At 55.0% G+C, this 16,566-nt stretch overlaps 1 protein-coding gene across 1 annotated transcript in view; it reads left to right on the top strand.

Annotated features, from left to right (window-relative positions):
* The first annotated feature begins 7,169 nt into the window (after positions 1 to 7,169).
* BPIFB4 (BPI fold containing family B, member 4) overlaps positions 7,170 to 16,566 on the top strand; it is a 21,559-nt gene continuing 12,162 nt past the window's right edge. Inside the window, exons 1-10 of the mRNA XM_012665769.1 lie at positions 7,170 to 7,284; positions 8,279 to 8,341; positions 8,714 to 9,233; positions 10,172 to 10,276; positions 11,002 to 11,145; positions 11,323 to 11,386; positions 11,831 to 11,891; positions 12,923 to 13,014; positions 14,578 to 14,781; positions 16,165 to 16,218. Of these exons, the coding sequence (XP_012521223.1) occupies positions 7,179 to 7,284; positions 8,279 to 8,341; positions 8,714 to 9,233; positions 10,172 to 10,276; positions 11,002 to 11,145; positions 11,323 to 11,386; positions 11,831 to 11,891; positions 12,923 to 13,014; positions 14,578 to 14,781; positions 16,165 to 16,218 (1,413 nt within the window). The 5' untranslated portion in view covers positions 7,170 to 7,178. The remainder of the gene's footprint in view (positions 7,285 to 8,278; positions 8,342 to 8,713; positions 9,234 to 10,171; positions 10,277 to 11,001; positions 11,146 to 11,322; positions 11,387 to 11,830; positions 11,892 to 12,922; positions 13,015 to 14,577; positions 14,782 to 16,164; positions 16,219 to 16,566) is intronic.

The raw sequence follows: 16,566 nt of genomic DNA, 5'->3' as shown, positions 1-16,566 counted from the left end.
GTGACCTTGTTGACTGGGGCAGCCTTGGTGTCCTGCCCTGCCTTCCTCGAGTCCCAGCCTCCAGCTTCCTGTGTCTCTCTCCCCTTCTCCCTCTCTCTGTTTCTCCACGTGCCTCTGTCTTTCACTCTGTCACTCTGAGCCTGTCTGAGTCTGTGTTTCTCTCCGTCTCTGACTTTGGGACACTTACTAGAAGTGTCATCTGAGCTGGATTTTGAAGGTAAATAGTTTTCCTGGGAGAAAAGGCGCCAGCTCTCCAGGAAGCCAGGGTGGGTGCGACTCGGCCCTGCCCCGGAGGGATCCCTGGTGGCTGCACATCGTACTGGGACACTTCTCAGAAGAAAGCCATGCCCATCGCTCTTGGCGCCGATGGGGAAACTGAGGCCAGGGCGGGGCCTGGCTGGCCCAAGGCCACACAGGGGCAGAGTTGGGACGTGAGGCGGGGGGTCCTGCTCCTGGTCCTGGCTCCCCACTGCTCAGGGTGGGCTGCTTTGGTGAAAAATGGCCCCAGGTCGGCACTTAGAGGTGGCCTGAGTGAAGAGGTGCCAACGAAGTTTTGGGAACTGGCTCTGAGGGTTGGGGGCTGGGGACAGGCAAGGGAGAGTTGGGCTCATCTGAAGGTCTGCTCACCACTCGCCCATCCACCCATCCTTATTTCCTTCCCTCCTTCCTCCCTCCCTCCCTCCCTCCCTCCCTACACTTACTGTCCCTGCTACATGCCAGGCCCAGTGCTGGGTGACGACTCCTTTCTTCTAATGTTACTGAATCCCATAGTGGTTAAGTGGGTGGCTTGAGTTAGTGGCCTGTGCTCAACACCCTTGGTGGCCGCTGGCGGCCACGTGGCCTCAGGCTCGGCATTTAACCTCTGAGCCTCCTTTTCTCCATCGGTAACTTGAAGATGTTGTAATAAGGTTATGAGGGTTAAACCAGCACCCAGGAGGGTGGCTCGACCGTAAGAGGCACCCAGTTCCTGTTAGCTCTTGTTACTGCGGCGTTATTCTACCCCCGCCACGCCTCATCTCATCCCTCCTCCCCACCCACAGCCCCAGCGCACCCTCCCCGGCTCTCACGAGGAGCGGCCCTGCCTCCCTGCCGCCCTCCTCTCTTCCAGCCTGGCCTTGACCTTGTCTGCCCGTCTCACTGTCACCGACAGCCCCCCAATGGCTGGATTCTCAGCGCCAACAGGAAATCATCCAAGCTCCTAGATTTGGTGGCCAAGGCTGCCTGGCCTTGGCCGATTTCTCCTGGTGCATAGCGAGGGAGCAAAACTGTCTCTGAGCCTCAGGCTTCTCGTCTGTGAAATGGGAATATTATAGTACTCACTCATGGGCAATTTGAGGGTTAAACGAGACAATCCTTGTAAAGTACTAAGAAGAGTGCCTGGCACAGGGTAAATGAGCAATAATGTGCAGCCAGGCCTTAGCAGGGCTGTCCCGTCTTGCCGGAGCTTACCCCCGGGGTGTGCCTGGCAAACTCCTCCCATCCCTCATACTGGGCATGCGCAGGGTCCCGCCTGCCCGTGCTGTAGGCAGGTCCAGTATTGTATTCGCCAAGAGCTCCTCAAGGTCAAGGACAGTGTCTGCTTCATCATGATGAGTCCTGCAGCTGCACAGAGTAGTGGTGAGAGCAGCTAACCTCTACTGAGCACTTACTGTTTACCAGACACCGCGTCAGATGCTTAACATCCCTCAGTGCACTTCACTTCCCAGCGCCTGCGATGGGCGGCGTTATCACCCTGTTTTACGCGTAAGGAAACAGGGGCTCAGAGAAGTGGCATCAGGCAGCTTCCCAGTGGCAGAAACAGGATTTGAACCAGATCCTTCTGACCCTAATTCCAAAGCCTGGGCTTTTCACCGCTGTGCTAAAAAGGAATCTTTGCTGTATTTATCGCCTGCTTACTAAGTGCCCAGCACCGCTCTAGTGCTTCAGGTGTTACGTCATCCACTCCTGAATCAGCCCTGCTTCCTAGGAACTGTTTTTACTTTCATTGCACAGTTGAGGAAACTGAGGCATCAAGAGGTTGAGGGATGTACCCAAGGCCCCACAGTTGGGCAGTGACAAGGTCAGAATTTTTTTTTGTTATCCTGTATTTTTACTGTAAGTGTCAGGATTTGAACCCAGTAGCCACCCCCGACGCCCCCAACTCTGGAGCCCAGGCTCTGGACCTCTGCCCTTAGGGTGGGGGAGAAAGCAAGACTGACGGGAAGCCCCTCGACCCGCCTCCCCCTACTGGCAGACCTCTTGGCGCTATGGGCTGAGAGTTCATGGGGGACAAGGGCTGAGTGGAGGGGTTGGTGGTGGGTGTGGGTCTGTTTCCTGATCTCGGCAGCCCTTGCGTGACCCCTTCCGTCCCCCACGTGGCCCCCTGCGTGGCTGAGTCACCTTCGGGATATGTCACCTCCTCGGGAATCTGGATGTCCTTTCAGCCCTCCCCCGCCAGGTCTCTCCAGCCCCAGACAAAGGTGCCCTTTGGACGCTAAGCCCAGGTGATCTCCCCGGCGCCAGGGCTGCGCTAATCCTCTCAGGGTGGCCAGGGGACAGGCCGGCCTCGTGGCCACCAGGGCCTGGCTGGCCTTAGGACTGAGGACAGGCACAGAGTCTCGGGTGACTGAGGACAGCCACCTTCGTGTGTGCAGCGCCCTCTGCAGTTTATGGCGTGCGTCGGTTCCCACTCCCGGGCGTGGGAGAGGCACCGTCGCCCTCTTAGCATTTTATTTCAGTTTAGAAAGGCGGTATGTTTGTTGGACAAGCATTTTATCACACTTACTAAGTGCCAGGCAATGGGGAACCACAAAGATTTTAAATGAGGGAGGCCCAGGAGCAGATTTACTCAGGTAAGTATGATCATTTTGAAATATTTCTCGTTTCCCCATTTTGCAGAAGTGGGGACTGGGGCACAGAGAAGGGAAGCCGTCGGCACAAGTTTATGCTCATGGCAGGTCGGGCAGGATTAATCGCTAGGCAGTGGCAGCTTTCGCTGGGGGAGCCCAAAGGGGGACTGCTGTTTACTGAGCTCTCCTGAGGCTCTAGGTACATCCCAGACATCTCCTATGTAACCCTCAAAACCCTGCTGGGGAAGTGCGATTATGCCCATTGTTCAGGTGGCCAGACTGAGGCTGGGAGGAGAAGTGATTGTCCAGTCCGAAAGGGCAGATGGGATGTGGGAACACAGGTGTGTGTGACTCTTGGGGTCTCCATCCCAGGGGTCCTTCCAGCCTTCACAGCAGTTGACAAGGTGGCCCAGATCTGGGGCTGCAGCTGCTTCCTCAGGCCCCTCACGGCCCTCCCAGACTTGCTGCCACCTAGAGCCAACAGGGGCCCAGGGTGATGGGGAGAATCATACCACCTACGAGCCCTACTGTGTGCCGGGTCCCGTTCTCAGAGCTCTGCAGGCCGGGACAGTTTCGATCACGATCTTACAACCAAGCAAACAGCGAGAACTGGCAGCAGAATCCAAGCCCAGCAGCCAGCTCCAGAGCCTTAACTGTTCCATTAATGCACCTGCTGCAGGTGGGGAAACTGAGTCCCAAAGAGGGCTGGCCCAGGAGCACAGGAGAAGCCAGCAGTGGCATCAGTGCAGCTCGGCAGGACTTCACATCAATGACTCCTGCCTTCAGAGCCCCCCACCTCCAGGGAGGAGGCAGGAAACATCTCCATGTGGAGTTTGGGGCAACCACACATTATTCCCAGCCCGACTTGAGAGCAAGCCTTGGCGGGATGGGGAGACAGAGGGCCCCCTGCCTCTCAGAATTAGCAGACAGGGAGGGAGGGGTTGGGGAAGATGTGGCATCGATTACATACAGAGGTGGGACGGAAGGAATGAGGCCTCGAGAGCAGCCAGTCCAGCGGAGAGTAAGAGATTCATTCATTCATTCACTCATTCATTGGCTACGCTGGCATCTGTGCCTGTGCTGGCCTAGGAGTGGGGCACATTCCTGGTTTGCTTGGAGAAAGGACACCTCGGTGGGGGCACCAGGGATCCCTGCGTGATCCAGAGGAAGGGCAGCAGCTGACGTTTTGACCGATGGAGTCTGGAGAGGGCATTGTAGGTGGCAGGGGTTGCACGTATAAAGGCCCGGAGGTGTGCTGGCTGGGCGCGGTGGCTCACGCCTGTAATCCTAGCACTCTGGGAGGCCGAGGTGGGAGGATTGCTCAAGCTCAGGAGTTCGAGACCAGCCTGAGCAAAAGTGAGACCCCCAACTTCACCAAAAAGAAAGGAGAAAAAAAAAAAAGAAACCTGCCGGGCACGCATGTGCCTGTAGTCCCAGCTACCAGGGAGGCTGAGGCAGGAGGATCGCTTGAGCCCAGGAGATGGAGGTTGCAGTGAGCTATGATGACACCACTGCACTCTACCCAGTGCGACAGAATGAGACTCTGTCCCAACGAAAAAACAAACAAGGCAACTGAACACCCCTTCTGACATCCTCACCCCTTAAAAAAAATAGGCCCGAGGCAGGGTGGGGGAGGGGCAGAGATGAGCGGGGTGGAGGAATGACTGGCTCTGGGAGAGGAGAGGAGCGGGATGTGAGTGTGGAAGGCCCTGAATGCCGAGGGAAGAGGTCTGCGTCCCCGTGTGTCTTGGAGGGGCAGCTGGGAAAGGGCAGAGCGTACCTTCTGGGGCGATGGAAATGCTCCGTGTCACGATGAGGGTGTGGGCTGTGGCTCCCTGGCTATATAAAATGGTCAAAACTCAGCAAACGAACTCTTAAGATCTGTGTGTGTCACTGTAGGTAAAGATCTAAAACAAAGGAGCAAAACTGCACGCATGGTGAAGTGTTTCCGGGGTGGTATCCTGATGTCTGCGACTTTGACATGCGTAAGAATAAAAGGTGGATTCATGGATGATGCAAATATGACAGACTGTTCATGGTGGGTGTGGCCGGTAGGTGCAAGGTGACAAACGTGAGTGTGCGCTGTGCGGTCTTTCAGCTTTGCTGTATGTGTGGAATCTTCACAGGGAAACATTTGGGGAAAACATCCTGCATGGCCAAAAAAGCCCATCTTGGGCACCAGCCGTAGGTTTGAGGGGTTGGATCCGTATCCATCTCCCCTGATCTTCAAGTCAGGCCTGGGAGGCAGGTACTATGCCCATTTAACAGATGGAAGTAACGGGAGGCTCAGAGAAGGGAAGTGGCTGGCCTAAGGTCACACAGAGACTTGGGGGTTGAGCAGGGTTTGAACCCGGGTCATGCTGAGGGTGAGTCCAGTCCTGGGCACCTGCCGTCTGTCCAGACCAGCTGGAATGAGCAGTTCCTGCCTTAGAGCTAGAAACCAGATGCATCCGGGGACCTTTCCAGTTTCCTCATCTGGGGGGCTAACTGGGGTCTCCAGGAATGTGCCCAGACCAGGGACTGATAAACCCCAGCTCATGTGACACTATCTGGAGCTAAGCATAGCTCTTGGCATTAGCCACAAACCGCAAACCCTTGTGGTTTGGGGGCTCAGTGCTTGATTCGCAGAGCAAATCTGGGTTCCGGTATCCCGTAATTACACGGTGTTTCCCTCTCTGGGTCCGGGCTCGGACTCTGGCTGCTATATAAGACTGGTGTGTGACCAGATTTGGCCAAAAGCAGAGGGCCCGACGAACGGGACCTCGTAGGACTCAGCTGCGGGGACCTCCTGGGGGTAAGGAGAAGCCCTTCCCTGTTCAGTATCCAGCCAGCTAGACATCTGCCAGGGCGACCCCTCTCTGAGAACAGGTGTCTCGTCTGTAGCATGAGCCTAGTCAGGAGAACCTCTTGGGGGTCAACAGAAAGGCCTGAGTCATGCCAATTACATGCGCAGCAGAGCTGCACTCATCTTTCCCAGGAATGTTGGGTACCTGGGACCTTTGCTACCTCCCTGAGACTCCTCAGCTGTTTGCTGATGCCAGGAACCCCTCCACTGGTGCCCACTTTTTAACTGAAGGGGATGATCCCTTTTTGAACACACAGAGCTCTCTGGGCAGAGAGGTTGGGATGAGGCGAGGAAACTAGAAAAAAAAAATTCTTGCACATATTAGTCCTTCACATTCTAGTATGAGTGTCTCCACTATACTCCTGGGAATAGATGGGAGTGGGGAAAGAACTTGGGGGCTTTGTAAATGCCAAGAAACATGGAGACAGGGAAAAGAGAAGAGAGTGCATAAGTTGAGGGAGCTAAGGCCAACAATTTCGTTTTGGCCCAGATGGGAGGCCATGTTCTGCACTGGTTCTCTGAGGTTCATGAATGGGTAACCTGGGCTGATGGAGTGAGAGAAGTGGGCCAGGGCATGGAGGTGGCAAAATAAAGTTTCCTGAGGGCTGGCCAGCTCATTCCAAAAGGCATGCTTCACCCTCCAATCTCAACACATTCCCCACACACTTCTTGGGGGTCTGAAATAATAGTCCCCAAACGATAACAATCGCTGCTGTTTGTTACATCTACTGTGTACTATATGACATATTTGTGATTAAGAAGCAGAGGTTCAAAAAGGTAAAGTCTCTTTCCTAAGGATTAGAACCAAGAGAGCTCTGATCCAGAGCCCTTAATCCCAACCACATGGTGTAGAGCTGATTTCGCCAAAGAGGTGGGAAGGGTGTTTGCTGCTGGCTGGGTATGTGGAAGGGTGGCTAGATGGATGTGTTGGTGGGTGGATGATAGATAGGAAGATGGCTGGATGGATGGGTGGATGGAAAGATGGATGGATATATGGCTGGCTGGCTGTTCGATGGGTGGATGATAGATAGATGGGAAGATGGCTGGCTGGCTGGATGGCTGGCTGAATAGGAGGGGAGAATGAGTAGATGAGTAGATGGCCGGGTGGGAGAATAGATGGGTAGATGCTGGAGAGATTCCCCAGAGCCTGCCTGCTACCAGCTATTAGCTATTTTTGTTGGAATTCTCATTACCCCTCTCCCTGAGGCTCAATTTATAAACCCCATCTTGGGCGATCAACAGACATCCGTGCTCTGGGACGGTTTGGTTAATGGGTCTGCTTTGTGTTAACAGATTCATTTCAGTTTGAAAAATTCAAAAGATGGTATGAGGAATTCTAGCCCCTGCCCCACTGTGTGACCTTGATCGGTCTCCCCCATCCCTCTGTCTCAGGGCCCTGAGAGGACTCTTGGCCGAGGGTGCCTAGCGCCCCCTGCTGGCCGGGGGGGTGGCGCCCAGCCACGGCCACCTATGTGCTGCCCCCTCTGCAGGGAAGCAGCACCAACATGTGGACGGCGTGGTGGGTGGCTGCTCTGTCCGTGGCAGCTGTGTGTGGCATCCGCCAAGAGACAAACACGGTCCTCAGGGTCACCAAAGATGTGCTGAGCAACGGTGAGTCCAGTCCTGAAGGGGGCTGTGGGTGGCACGGGGAGGGCAGGGCAGGCCAGCCAACTCCGTGATACCCAAGGACCCACCTCCTATTGGCAGATTCCACGTCAGATGGCTGGATGACTTCTCCTCTCTGGGCCTCAGTGTCCCTTTTCCCTCTTGGCTACCATTTCCTGTGCACCTACTATGTGCCAGGCACCATGCTGGGACTGTATATTCATTCTCCTGAGGCAGTCGAGAGCAGTGATTAAGAACTTGGGCATTAGAGTCAGCCTTCCTGGGGTTCAAATCCTGACTGTACGACCTTAAGTCTGTGACTTGAGTTCCCTGAGCCTCAGTTTCCTTACCTGTAAAATGGGTGTAATTATGGTCCCCCTCATCTCAGAGAACTGATATGAGAGTTAAATGAAACGACCTTTTGAAAACTTAGCACAGTCCCTGGTACATAGAAGGCCCTCGAAAGCAGGAGCTATAATTATTCCTGCCTCCAATTCTTAGGAACCCACTTCCTTCTCTGGCAAATGAGGACACACTGCCTACGTCGATGCCTGACCAAAGCTGTCATAAGAATAAAAAATGAGATTATTTCCTATCTGTGTAGTCTCCAAGTACTTTACAGGCCTTGATTTCTCTCCCCATCAAATGGGGATGAGTATCCTGGCCTTGGATTATTTTCCAGAATCAGTGGAGATAATGCACGAGGAAGTAGATTTTTTAAAGCTGTGAAGTGTAGAGCCCTTTGACGGGAGGGTGATGAAGAAAACCCATGAAGGTGCGGCTGAGTGATGTCAAAGTCTAGCTAAAGCGAGACAAGCAAAACCCAGCAGGTAGAGAGCTCGCCAGGACCTCAGGGCCTGGAGGAGTCTTCCTATCCAACCTCCGTGCTTTCCTGCCGGAAAAGTGAGGCCCAAGAGCTGAGCAACGCTCAGAGGTGGCACCTGGGGCTGGAGGTGGCAGAAAGGGAGGCGCCCGGACTGACACCTCTGCCTCTCTGCAGCCATTTCCGACACGCTGCAGCAAAGCGACGCTCTCCGCTCGGCCCTGAGAGAGGTGCCCATGGGTAAAGCTGGTGGTGACGGTGGTGGGCCTCTCCTGGGGGGTCTGCTTGGTGGAAGTGGGAGTGGAGGTGGTGGAGGAGGTGGTCTCCTGGGGGGCCTGCTTGGTGGTGGGGGTGGAGGGGGTGGCAGTGACCTGTTGGGTGGAGGCTTATTGGGTGGTGGTGGCGGCAGTGGTGGGGGGCTCCTGGGTGGCAGTGGTGGGGGCCTGTTGGGTGGTGGTGGCAGCAGTGGTGGGGGCCTGTTGGATGGTGGTGGCAGCAGTGGTGGGGGCCTGTTGGGTGGCAGTGGTGGGGGTCTTTTGGGTGGCGGTGGTGGTCTTCTGGGTGGTGGCCGACACCATTACGATGACTACAGACACGTTGAATTCCCCCGAGGTGTTGGTGGCGTTCCCTACAATGACTTCCATGTCCGTGAGCCCCCCCCAAAATATACCAACGGCAAACAGCTTGGTGGTAATTACAAGTATGGTCACGTTGAGACCAACGACAACACCGCTCAGCTGGGGGGCAAATACCGATACGGCGAGATCCTTGAGTCTGATGGAAGCGTCAGGGACCTCCGAAAGGGTGACTATCGCGATGCCGAGAATGCATATGGTGGCCACGGGGGCCGCGGGCGATACAGGTCAGCTGAAGGTGCGGCGACTGTGGGCCGGCTTCACCGGCGAGAGCTGCAGCCCGGAGAAATCCCGCCTGGGGTAGCCACGGGGGCGCTGGGCCCCGGTGGCTTGCTGGGCACCGGGGGCATGCTCGCCACCAATGGCATCCTGGCGGGCCAAGGTGGCCTGCTTGGCGGAGGTGGTCTCCTCGGTGACGGAGGACTTCTTGGAGGAGGGGGAGTCCTGGGCGTGCTCGGCGAGGGCGGCATCCTCAGCACTGTGCAAGGCATCACGGGGTAAGGAGGGGCCGGGCTCCCCGTCAAGCCCCCACGGAACCTGCGAACAGGGTGGTCACTCCCAGAAGCTGGCTTGGGACAGGGAAGGTCTTCAGCGCCTGCACACCCCAGGGCTTGGCCTTAGGACTGGGTGTCTTCAGAGTCCCTGGTTACATGGTTGGGGGCCCGGCACGAAGCAGTCCTGCGTTGGAGACCCGGCTCAACCTTTCATATTTGTGTGTGACTTTGGGCCGTTCTTCTAATCTCTCTGAGTCTCAGTTTCCTCATCTGCAGAATGGCCATATCTATAGTTTAAGTGGAAAAAGCCCAAGGATTTAAATTGTACATACATATTATAATTTCAACTATGCCCAGCCTCTTCCGCACAGTCAATATGGAATTCAACAAATATTCAGAGCTCCTACTATGTGCAGGACACTGTATTGGCATTGGGACATGACCCAGTGGTTAGCCAAGGAAAGATACCCCCTGTCCCTAGGGAGCTTGCAGGACACGGGCATTGCTGAAGAAGAGAGTAATCGAATATAACAGTAGTGAGAAGTTCAAGGGGAAATGCGAATGTAATAAAGGGGAGGTCACCTATCTGGGGAGGTCAGGGAGGCTTCCTGGAGGAAGAGGACTTTGAGCTGAAATCTGGAGAATGTATAGGAGGGAACCAGGCAAAGAGGGGCAGGGACAAGTTGAGGGAATGGCATCTGGACATGCAAAAAAGATTTGAAGGAGACATATGGAAATGCAAACAGTGGGTTTCTGGGCACTGGGGTTATAGGTTGTGGTGTTTCTTGCCTTCAACTTCTCTGTGTTTTCCAAGTTCTGTCCATGAACCTCAGCGCTCTTTAGAGTCAGAAGCAGAGCAGGGAGGTGTGGGGGAGGGTGCCCCCGTGTGAGTGGGTGGCAGCGGGGACGGCCACCTGCTCGCTGCTCTCCGCCCTGTGCAGGCTGCGCATTGTGGAGCTGACTCTGCCTCGGGTGTCCGTGCGGCTCCTGCCCGGCGTGGGCGTCTACCTGAGTTTGTACACCCGCGTGGCCATCAATGGGAAGAGGTGTGCGCGTGCCCTCAGCCCTGGAGGGGTCCCCACCACCCTGTGTCCTAGTCTCTGTATCCATAACGCAGAGACTAGGAAGACCTAACGCGTCGCCAGCACATGGCTCGCACGCTTGGACTGGAGGTCACCTGTCAGCAGTGAAGGCAGCTTAGCGTGGTGGTTCAGAGCTGGGAGGCTGGAGTCAGGTGACAGCCTGGGCTCAAATCCTGACTCTCTTAAAAGCTGCATGACTTTGGGCCAGTCCCTAATGTCACCGAACCTTAGTGTCTTTGCTGGCCGTGGGATAATAAGACCGCCTCCGTCCCCAGGTGGCTGTGGCCGTAGCGAGGGACAGCAAGCAAAATGCCTCCCTGAATGGTGCCTGCCGCATAGTAGGTGCTTATTAGAGGACCTCAGGGGGTGGACTTTGCATCAGTTTTTCCCACAGGATGAGGTCCTGTCTACCAAGCCAGGTGATCGGGTGGTCACCTTGGAAACCAGAATGTATACTGAGCCCTGCCCCAGCCTTGAAGCGCTCATAGGCTGATGGGGAGATTTGTTCACAGATGACTTGGGGGATCAGGGAGGCTCCTGGTTGAGGACCCCTAGAGACGAGCATGGGGCAGCACAGACGGCAGGAACAGCAAGGACCAAAGCCTGACGTGGCAGGAGTGGGCAGGCCCGGGTGAGGGCGAGCTCCTGGTGGCTGGGGGTGACTCGCGGCCTCCCTTGGCCTCCTCCAGTCTTATTGGCTTCCTGGACATCGCGGTGGAGGTGAACATCACAGCCAAGGTCCGGCTGACCATGGACCGCACGGGTTATCCTCGGCTGGTCATCGAGAGATGCGACACCCTCCTGGGGGGCATCAAAGTCAGGCTGCTGCGAGGGTGAGTGCGCGGGGGTGGGCCGTCTCTGGCACTGGGGCGGGCGCAGCAGCGATGCTGCGGGAGGGGTGAGGACTCATGCGGAGCTGCCTGCGCTCTCGCCTCTGGCCCGGGTCTGGCACGTTCGGGGGCTGCTCCGTGGCCGGGAGCCTCGGCTTCCTCCTGCCCCTGTCTCCTTAGGCTTCTGCCCAACCTCGTGGACAACTTGGTGAACCGAGTCCTGGCCAACGTCCTCCCTGACTTGGTGAGGAGCTGTCCCGGGATGGGGCGCAGGGAGCAAGGCTTTCCCCCGACGCAGAGGCCCAGTGCAGCCTCCATCCCCGAGGGGGTGCGGGTGACCTAGACGGATGGAGGGGGCAGGCGGCTGGGGCACGTTCTTGGGGGCCTGGGAAGGACCCTGAGAAACGTGAAGGGACAGATTCGTGAAGGGATGATGAGGGGAGCTTGAGAGTCGCACAGTTCTGGGTTTGAATCCCAGCTTGGGCACTTCCCAGCTGTGTGACAAGTCACATCGCCTCTCTGAATCTCGCTTTTCCCACCTGTAAATGGGAATTATGGGCTGTGGGGAGGACAGTGCCCAGCACAGAGAGAGCGGTCAGTGACATTAGCAATCTTTACTGCTACGGTGCGTCCCCTCCCCCAACTCCCTGCAATGGCACCAGAGCCGTGTGCCCTTTCTCCCCTGCAGCTCTGCCCCGTCGTGGACGTGGTGCTGGGTCTCGTCAACGACCAGCTGGGTCTCGTGGACTGTAAGTCCGTCCCGCTTTGCTTCCTGTGGCGACAGCCGCCAGTGCCTGCTCTGGCCCAGCCCCAGGAAGGGCACTGGGGACGCAGCCGAGTCCGGGAGGAGGCCCGGTGTGGGGGCGACAGGCCTGCCCTTGGGCCCTGGAAGGGCGGTATGGCTAATGCCATGAGAGAGGTGCCACCTGGCGTCTCCTCTTGCCCCCAGGAAGCTGGGTTTGAGCCTGGCTCTGCCCTGGCAGCTGTGTGGACTTGGAAGGACCCTTCCCAGTGTCCTCATCTCTAAAATGAAGGGTTTGGTGTCAGCTCACAGAGGGACTGGGGAGCAAATGGCGGGAGACACCATAGAGACTGAACAGGTCCTCAGAATCAGGCTTCGCCACCACCTCTGGTGCCGGATTTCCGAGTGAACACTCCTGAAAGCAAAGCTGCTCCACGTGGTCGTGCAGTTTGTGCACTGCACGAGTCCAGGGACCTCCTTTCACGTACAGTGCGGTGGCAGCCCCTCAGATTGTGCAGTGCGTAGCTCCTACAGCTGTGCAGGACAGTCCTCTCTGGTGGTGTTCCCATTTCTCTGGGACTCCAGGTGGTTTGAGAATGGCTTTCCTGGATAGGTGAGACTCTCTCTCTCATGGCCAGAGATGAGGAAGGAAGAGCCCAGGAGGTGGGGCTGTTCACTGCATACAGTCAAAGAAATGCCAGATTCAACAAAGCACCACATTGTGGAACCCTAAATTTCTTCCTGGTGCACAGCACTTCACAGTTTACAAAATGCATCAACATCCAGGATATCATTGTGCTCTCCCCCTCCCAATATTGTCCGAGAGGTTATAGTAAACCCATTTTACAGAGGAGAAAACTGAGGCTCAGAGTGGTGCAGTGACTTGCCTGAGGTCACACAGCAAGGAAGAGGCAGAACGTTTTTTCTCTCTGGTGTCTGGAGCTGGAACCTAGGCCCCACCCCCCTACCCCCGACAAGGAGGGAGGGTATCTGGATGGGTGAAGGGGACCTCCCTCTGACCCCCACGTTTGCCTGCAGCTCTGATTCCTCTGGGGATATTGGGAAGTGTCCAATACACCTTCTCCAGCCTCCCGCTCGTGACCGGGGAATTCCTAGAGCTGGACCTCAACGTGAGTGTCTGGGCTTCAGGGCAAGCGGAGGGGGCCTCCTCCCCAGTGCCTGGGAGGCAATGTGTGAAAGGAACCACTTTCTGATTAGACGAAGACCTTCTAGGAGCCATGTCAGAAACATAATCATAGCCGAGACTTACCCACACCTACTGTGTGCTAGGCACATTCTAAGTGCTTTATGTAGATTAACTCAGCCCATCCTCACAGCTGCCATATGAGGGAGGCACTCCTATCGAGGAAGAGGAGGCACAGAAAGGTTAAAGCACTTGCCCAAGGTCACACAGCTAATAAATGTGGACCTGGGTTCTGGACCCAGGCAACAGAGCGTCTAGCTGCTGGAGCTGCAGCTGTGGGCTTGGGTTTGTTGGAGGAATGTATCCGGCCAGTGAGGTGGCAGCAAGCATTTAACAACTGGCTCTCCATGATTTAAAAAAATAGAAGTCCTGATTTATAGCATTTGCTGATTTCCATGGTATAATTACTGTACTTCCACCATGGGCAATTTCAAGTTACTAACATGACGTCGCTGAACACAGAGCGGGGCAGAGATGCACGGAATCGGGCCCTGTGAACTAGTACGAGCTGGCTGCTTCAGCCCCGCTCTGAACCCGGCCCTGGTTGTGCACGGGGCACACACAGCCGTCCTCTCCCTGGCTGCACGACCACGGCTATCTCCCCACTTGCTCCGTCAGTACAGAAGCGCAGGTGCACACCTACGCACTCGTATATATGCATGCCTGGAATAGTCATAAACATGCATGCATTCAAGAGTTATTCGTTGGTTACCTGCTGTGTGCCAGGCGCTGGGCTTGGTGCAGGAGGGACAGTGGTCAACAAGACAAAGTCTCTGCCCTGATGGAGATTATAATCTTTTGGAGAGGACAGGCCATAAAGAATCACTCAAGCAAAAATACATAGTTATATGTCATGAGTGCTGTGATAGAGGACCTGAGGCTATCAGAGCCTAAAGCAGGGGGTAGCTATATGCATGGAGCTCAAGGAGGGCTTCCTAAAGGAGGTGACACTGGAGCTGAGACCTGCCAGATGAGTGGGACCTAATACGAGAAGAGTGTGGAGGAGGGAACAGCCTGTGGGAAGAGCCCGTGGTGGGGTGGGGAGGAGGTGGGGGGACTGGCAAGGCCCTGGTGGCTGTCCTGAAGGGGAAGGTGAGGGCCAGAGTGGCTTCAGATGAGGCCGATCACACTGGGGCAGATCACACTGCGCCCTGTGGGCCATGGAGAGGACTCTGGTCTTTAGAGAATAGATTTGCAGATGCATAAACATGCTAATTCATTACAGCAGGGCTGGGGTCGGAGAGAATCTATGTCATATCATGGCCATAATTACAAGTGACCATAAAGCAGGAACTGCAAGAGGTTCCATTCCATCGCCAACTGAAGACGACTTGGGGGGCCGTAAATGAAAGAGCCACTCAGACTCAGTGGGTTTAATCAAGGAAGGCTGCCTGCAGGCAGGTGCAGACCTCACTCCAGCCTTCAGCCTCCCTCTCCCCATTGTCTCCCTATGCCCCTCCCGATGACCCCTTTGCTCTCTTTCCCCCAGACGCTGGTTGGGGAGGCTGGAGGAGGCCTCATCGACTATCCCCTGGGGCGGCCAGCTCTGTCTCCCAGGCCAAAGATGCCGGAGTTGCCCCCCATGGGCGACAACACCAACTCCCAGCTGGCCATTTCTGCCAACTTCCTGGGCTCAGTGCTGACTGTCCTGCAGAAGGAAAGGGCTCTGGACATCGACATCACCGACGGCATGGTGAGTCTGGCCCCGCCCAGGGGCTGAGGTGGGCTGGGCAGTGGAGAGCGGCCCATGGACCCTTCACAGGCCCCACGCCCTCGGGAATTTCCTGGAAAGTGAGAACTGCAGACAGTCCACCGCTGGACTCATCTCCAGCTCACAGGAGGACATCAATTTTGTCAGTATCTGCCAGAGCGTGATGTTGGGGAGGATTTCAGGGGGTCCACATGGCATTAAATGACATCCAATCACATGATGAGAAAAATGCTCCCTAGTCCATCCTATTTAATCTTATTTTAATCCTTTTTAAAGAGCGTAACATATATTCACATAGATTTTCCTCAGTATAAATGTTTAGAATCTCTTCATTTGGGGAACATCGATAGAAAAGTAACTAAAAGACACATCAGATGAAAATGACAACCTTTGGTAGGCTCCAGAGTCATTCTCTCTCCAAACTTTTTGTTTTGAAAAATTTCAAGCCTTTGGAAAAGTTGCAAAATAGTACAATTTATGCCCATATATCCTTTACTTAGATTTACAAGTTAATATTTTGCCACATTTGCTTCATATATATCCATCCATCCGTCCACCCTCCTACTCACCCATCCATCTATCCATCCATTATCTATCTATATATCTGTCCATCCATCTACCCTATCCGTTGCTGAACAATTTGTGTTTTTTGAGACATGCCATTTCACTCCATAAACTTCACCGTGTATCTCCTAAGAACAAGGTGTCCTCCACAAAACCACAAATTATGTCAATCTTTGATTCCATTAAGAAGAAAGTCTTCATTTCCTCTCTTGTACTTTTAAGTGTCGTCTCTTTAACTAGGAGAGAACAGAGCTCATGCCCAAAGCCTGCCACAGGCAACGATATCTGTGTAGAATGTAATGGCGTTGTTTCATTTTTATTGCATTTGGTTTTATAGTTGTCATCTCTTTATGTCAAGAGGTTCCAGTTTTCCACTTTTTAGTATTTGAGGTTTTTAAAAGTAAGTGAGTTTAAAGGAGACACTAAGTCAATAACCGTACAGGTGGTTCAGGGAGAGGGTGGGAGTCATGAACTTAGTGGACAATGGGTTATGCCAACGGACTTGAGCACGCTCACCTTGTTTTGATAAAGAAATACATTTTTAGAGAAGGATTCAGGTCCTGCCTGCTCTTCCTTGCCTGTGGTGAGCGTAAGTGGCTGGCCCGGGACATTTAACCACAAACCAGCTACCAAAGTCTCCATGGTGACCACAGTTGGACAGGCAGGGCCTCCCAAGGGGTCTTTAAGTGAGAGAAGATGCCCCTCAGGGTATCTCAGAGCAGGTAGGGGTTTAGTCACTATGTTAGCCACCCTGTCTCAGGAGCACCCCAGACTCACACGGCCCTTCTTCTCGTCCCGCAGTTTGAAGAGCTTCCTCCGCTCACCACGTCCACACTGGGAGCCCTGATTCCCAAGGTACGTAGGGCGGGTGGGTCCCACTGTCTTCAGCCTCACTTTCCGTCTAGCTATTCTAGTAACTGGATTGGAAGATGCTGAGCACTAGGGCGGGGTGCTCTCACCCCCACCCCTGCTTGGGAGTGCAGTGACGGGGCAAGGAGGCCAGACTCCCGTGATGGGGACACAGAGGGTTGAGGGGGGAAGATCCTGAGTTCTAGCGGTGCACTGGCCTGTGAGGGTCTCATCCTGGCCTGGCTACGCCCTCGCTGTGTGACTTTGGGCAAGAGTCTTAACATCTCTGAGCCTCCGTTTCCTCATCTGTCAAAAGAGGATGCAGGCTGGGCGCGGTGGCTCACGCCTGTAATC

Source organism: Propithecus coquereli, unplaced genomic scaffold (genome assembly GCF_000956105.1).
Source record: "Propithecus coquereli isolate 6110/MARCELLA unplaced genomic scaffold, Pcoq_1.0 Scaffold122, whole genome shotgun sequence".
Taxonomy (NCBI): Eukaryota; Metazoa; Chordata; class Mammalia; order Primates; family Indriidae; genus Propithecus; species Propithecus coquereli.
The sequence above is the reverse complement of the archived record's forward strand: the minus strand, read 5'-3'. Positions and strand labels throughout refer to the sequence as shown.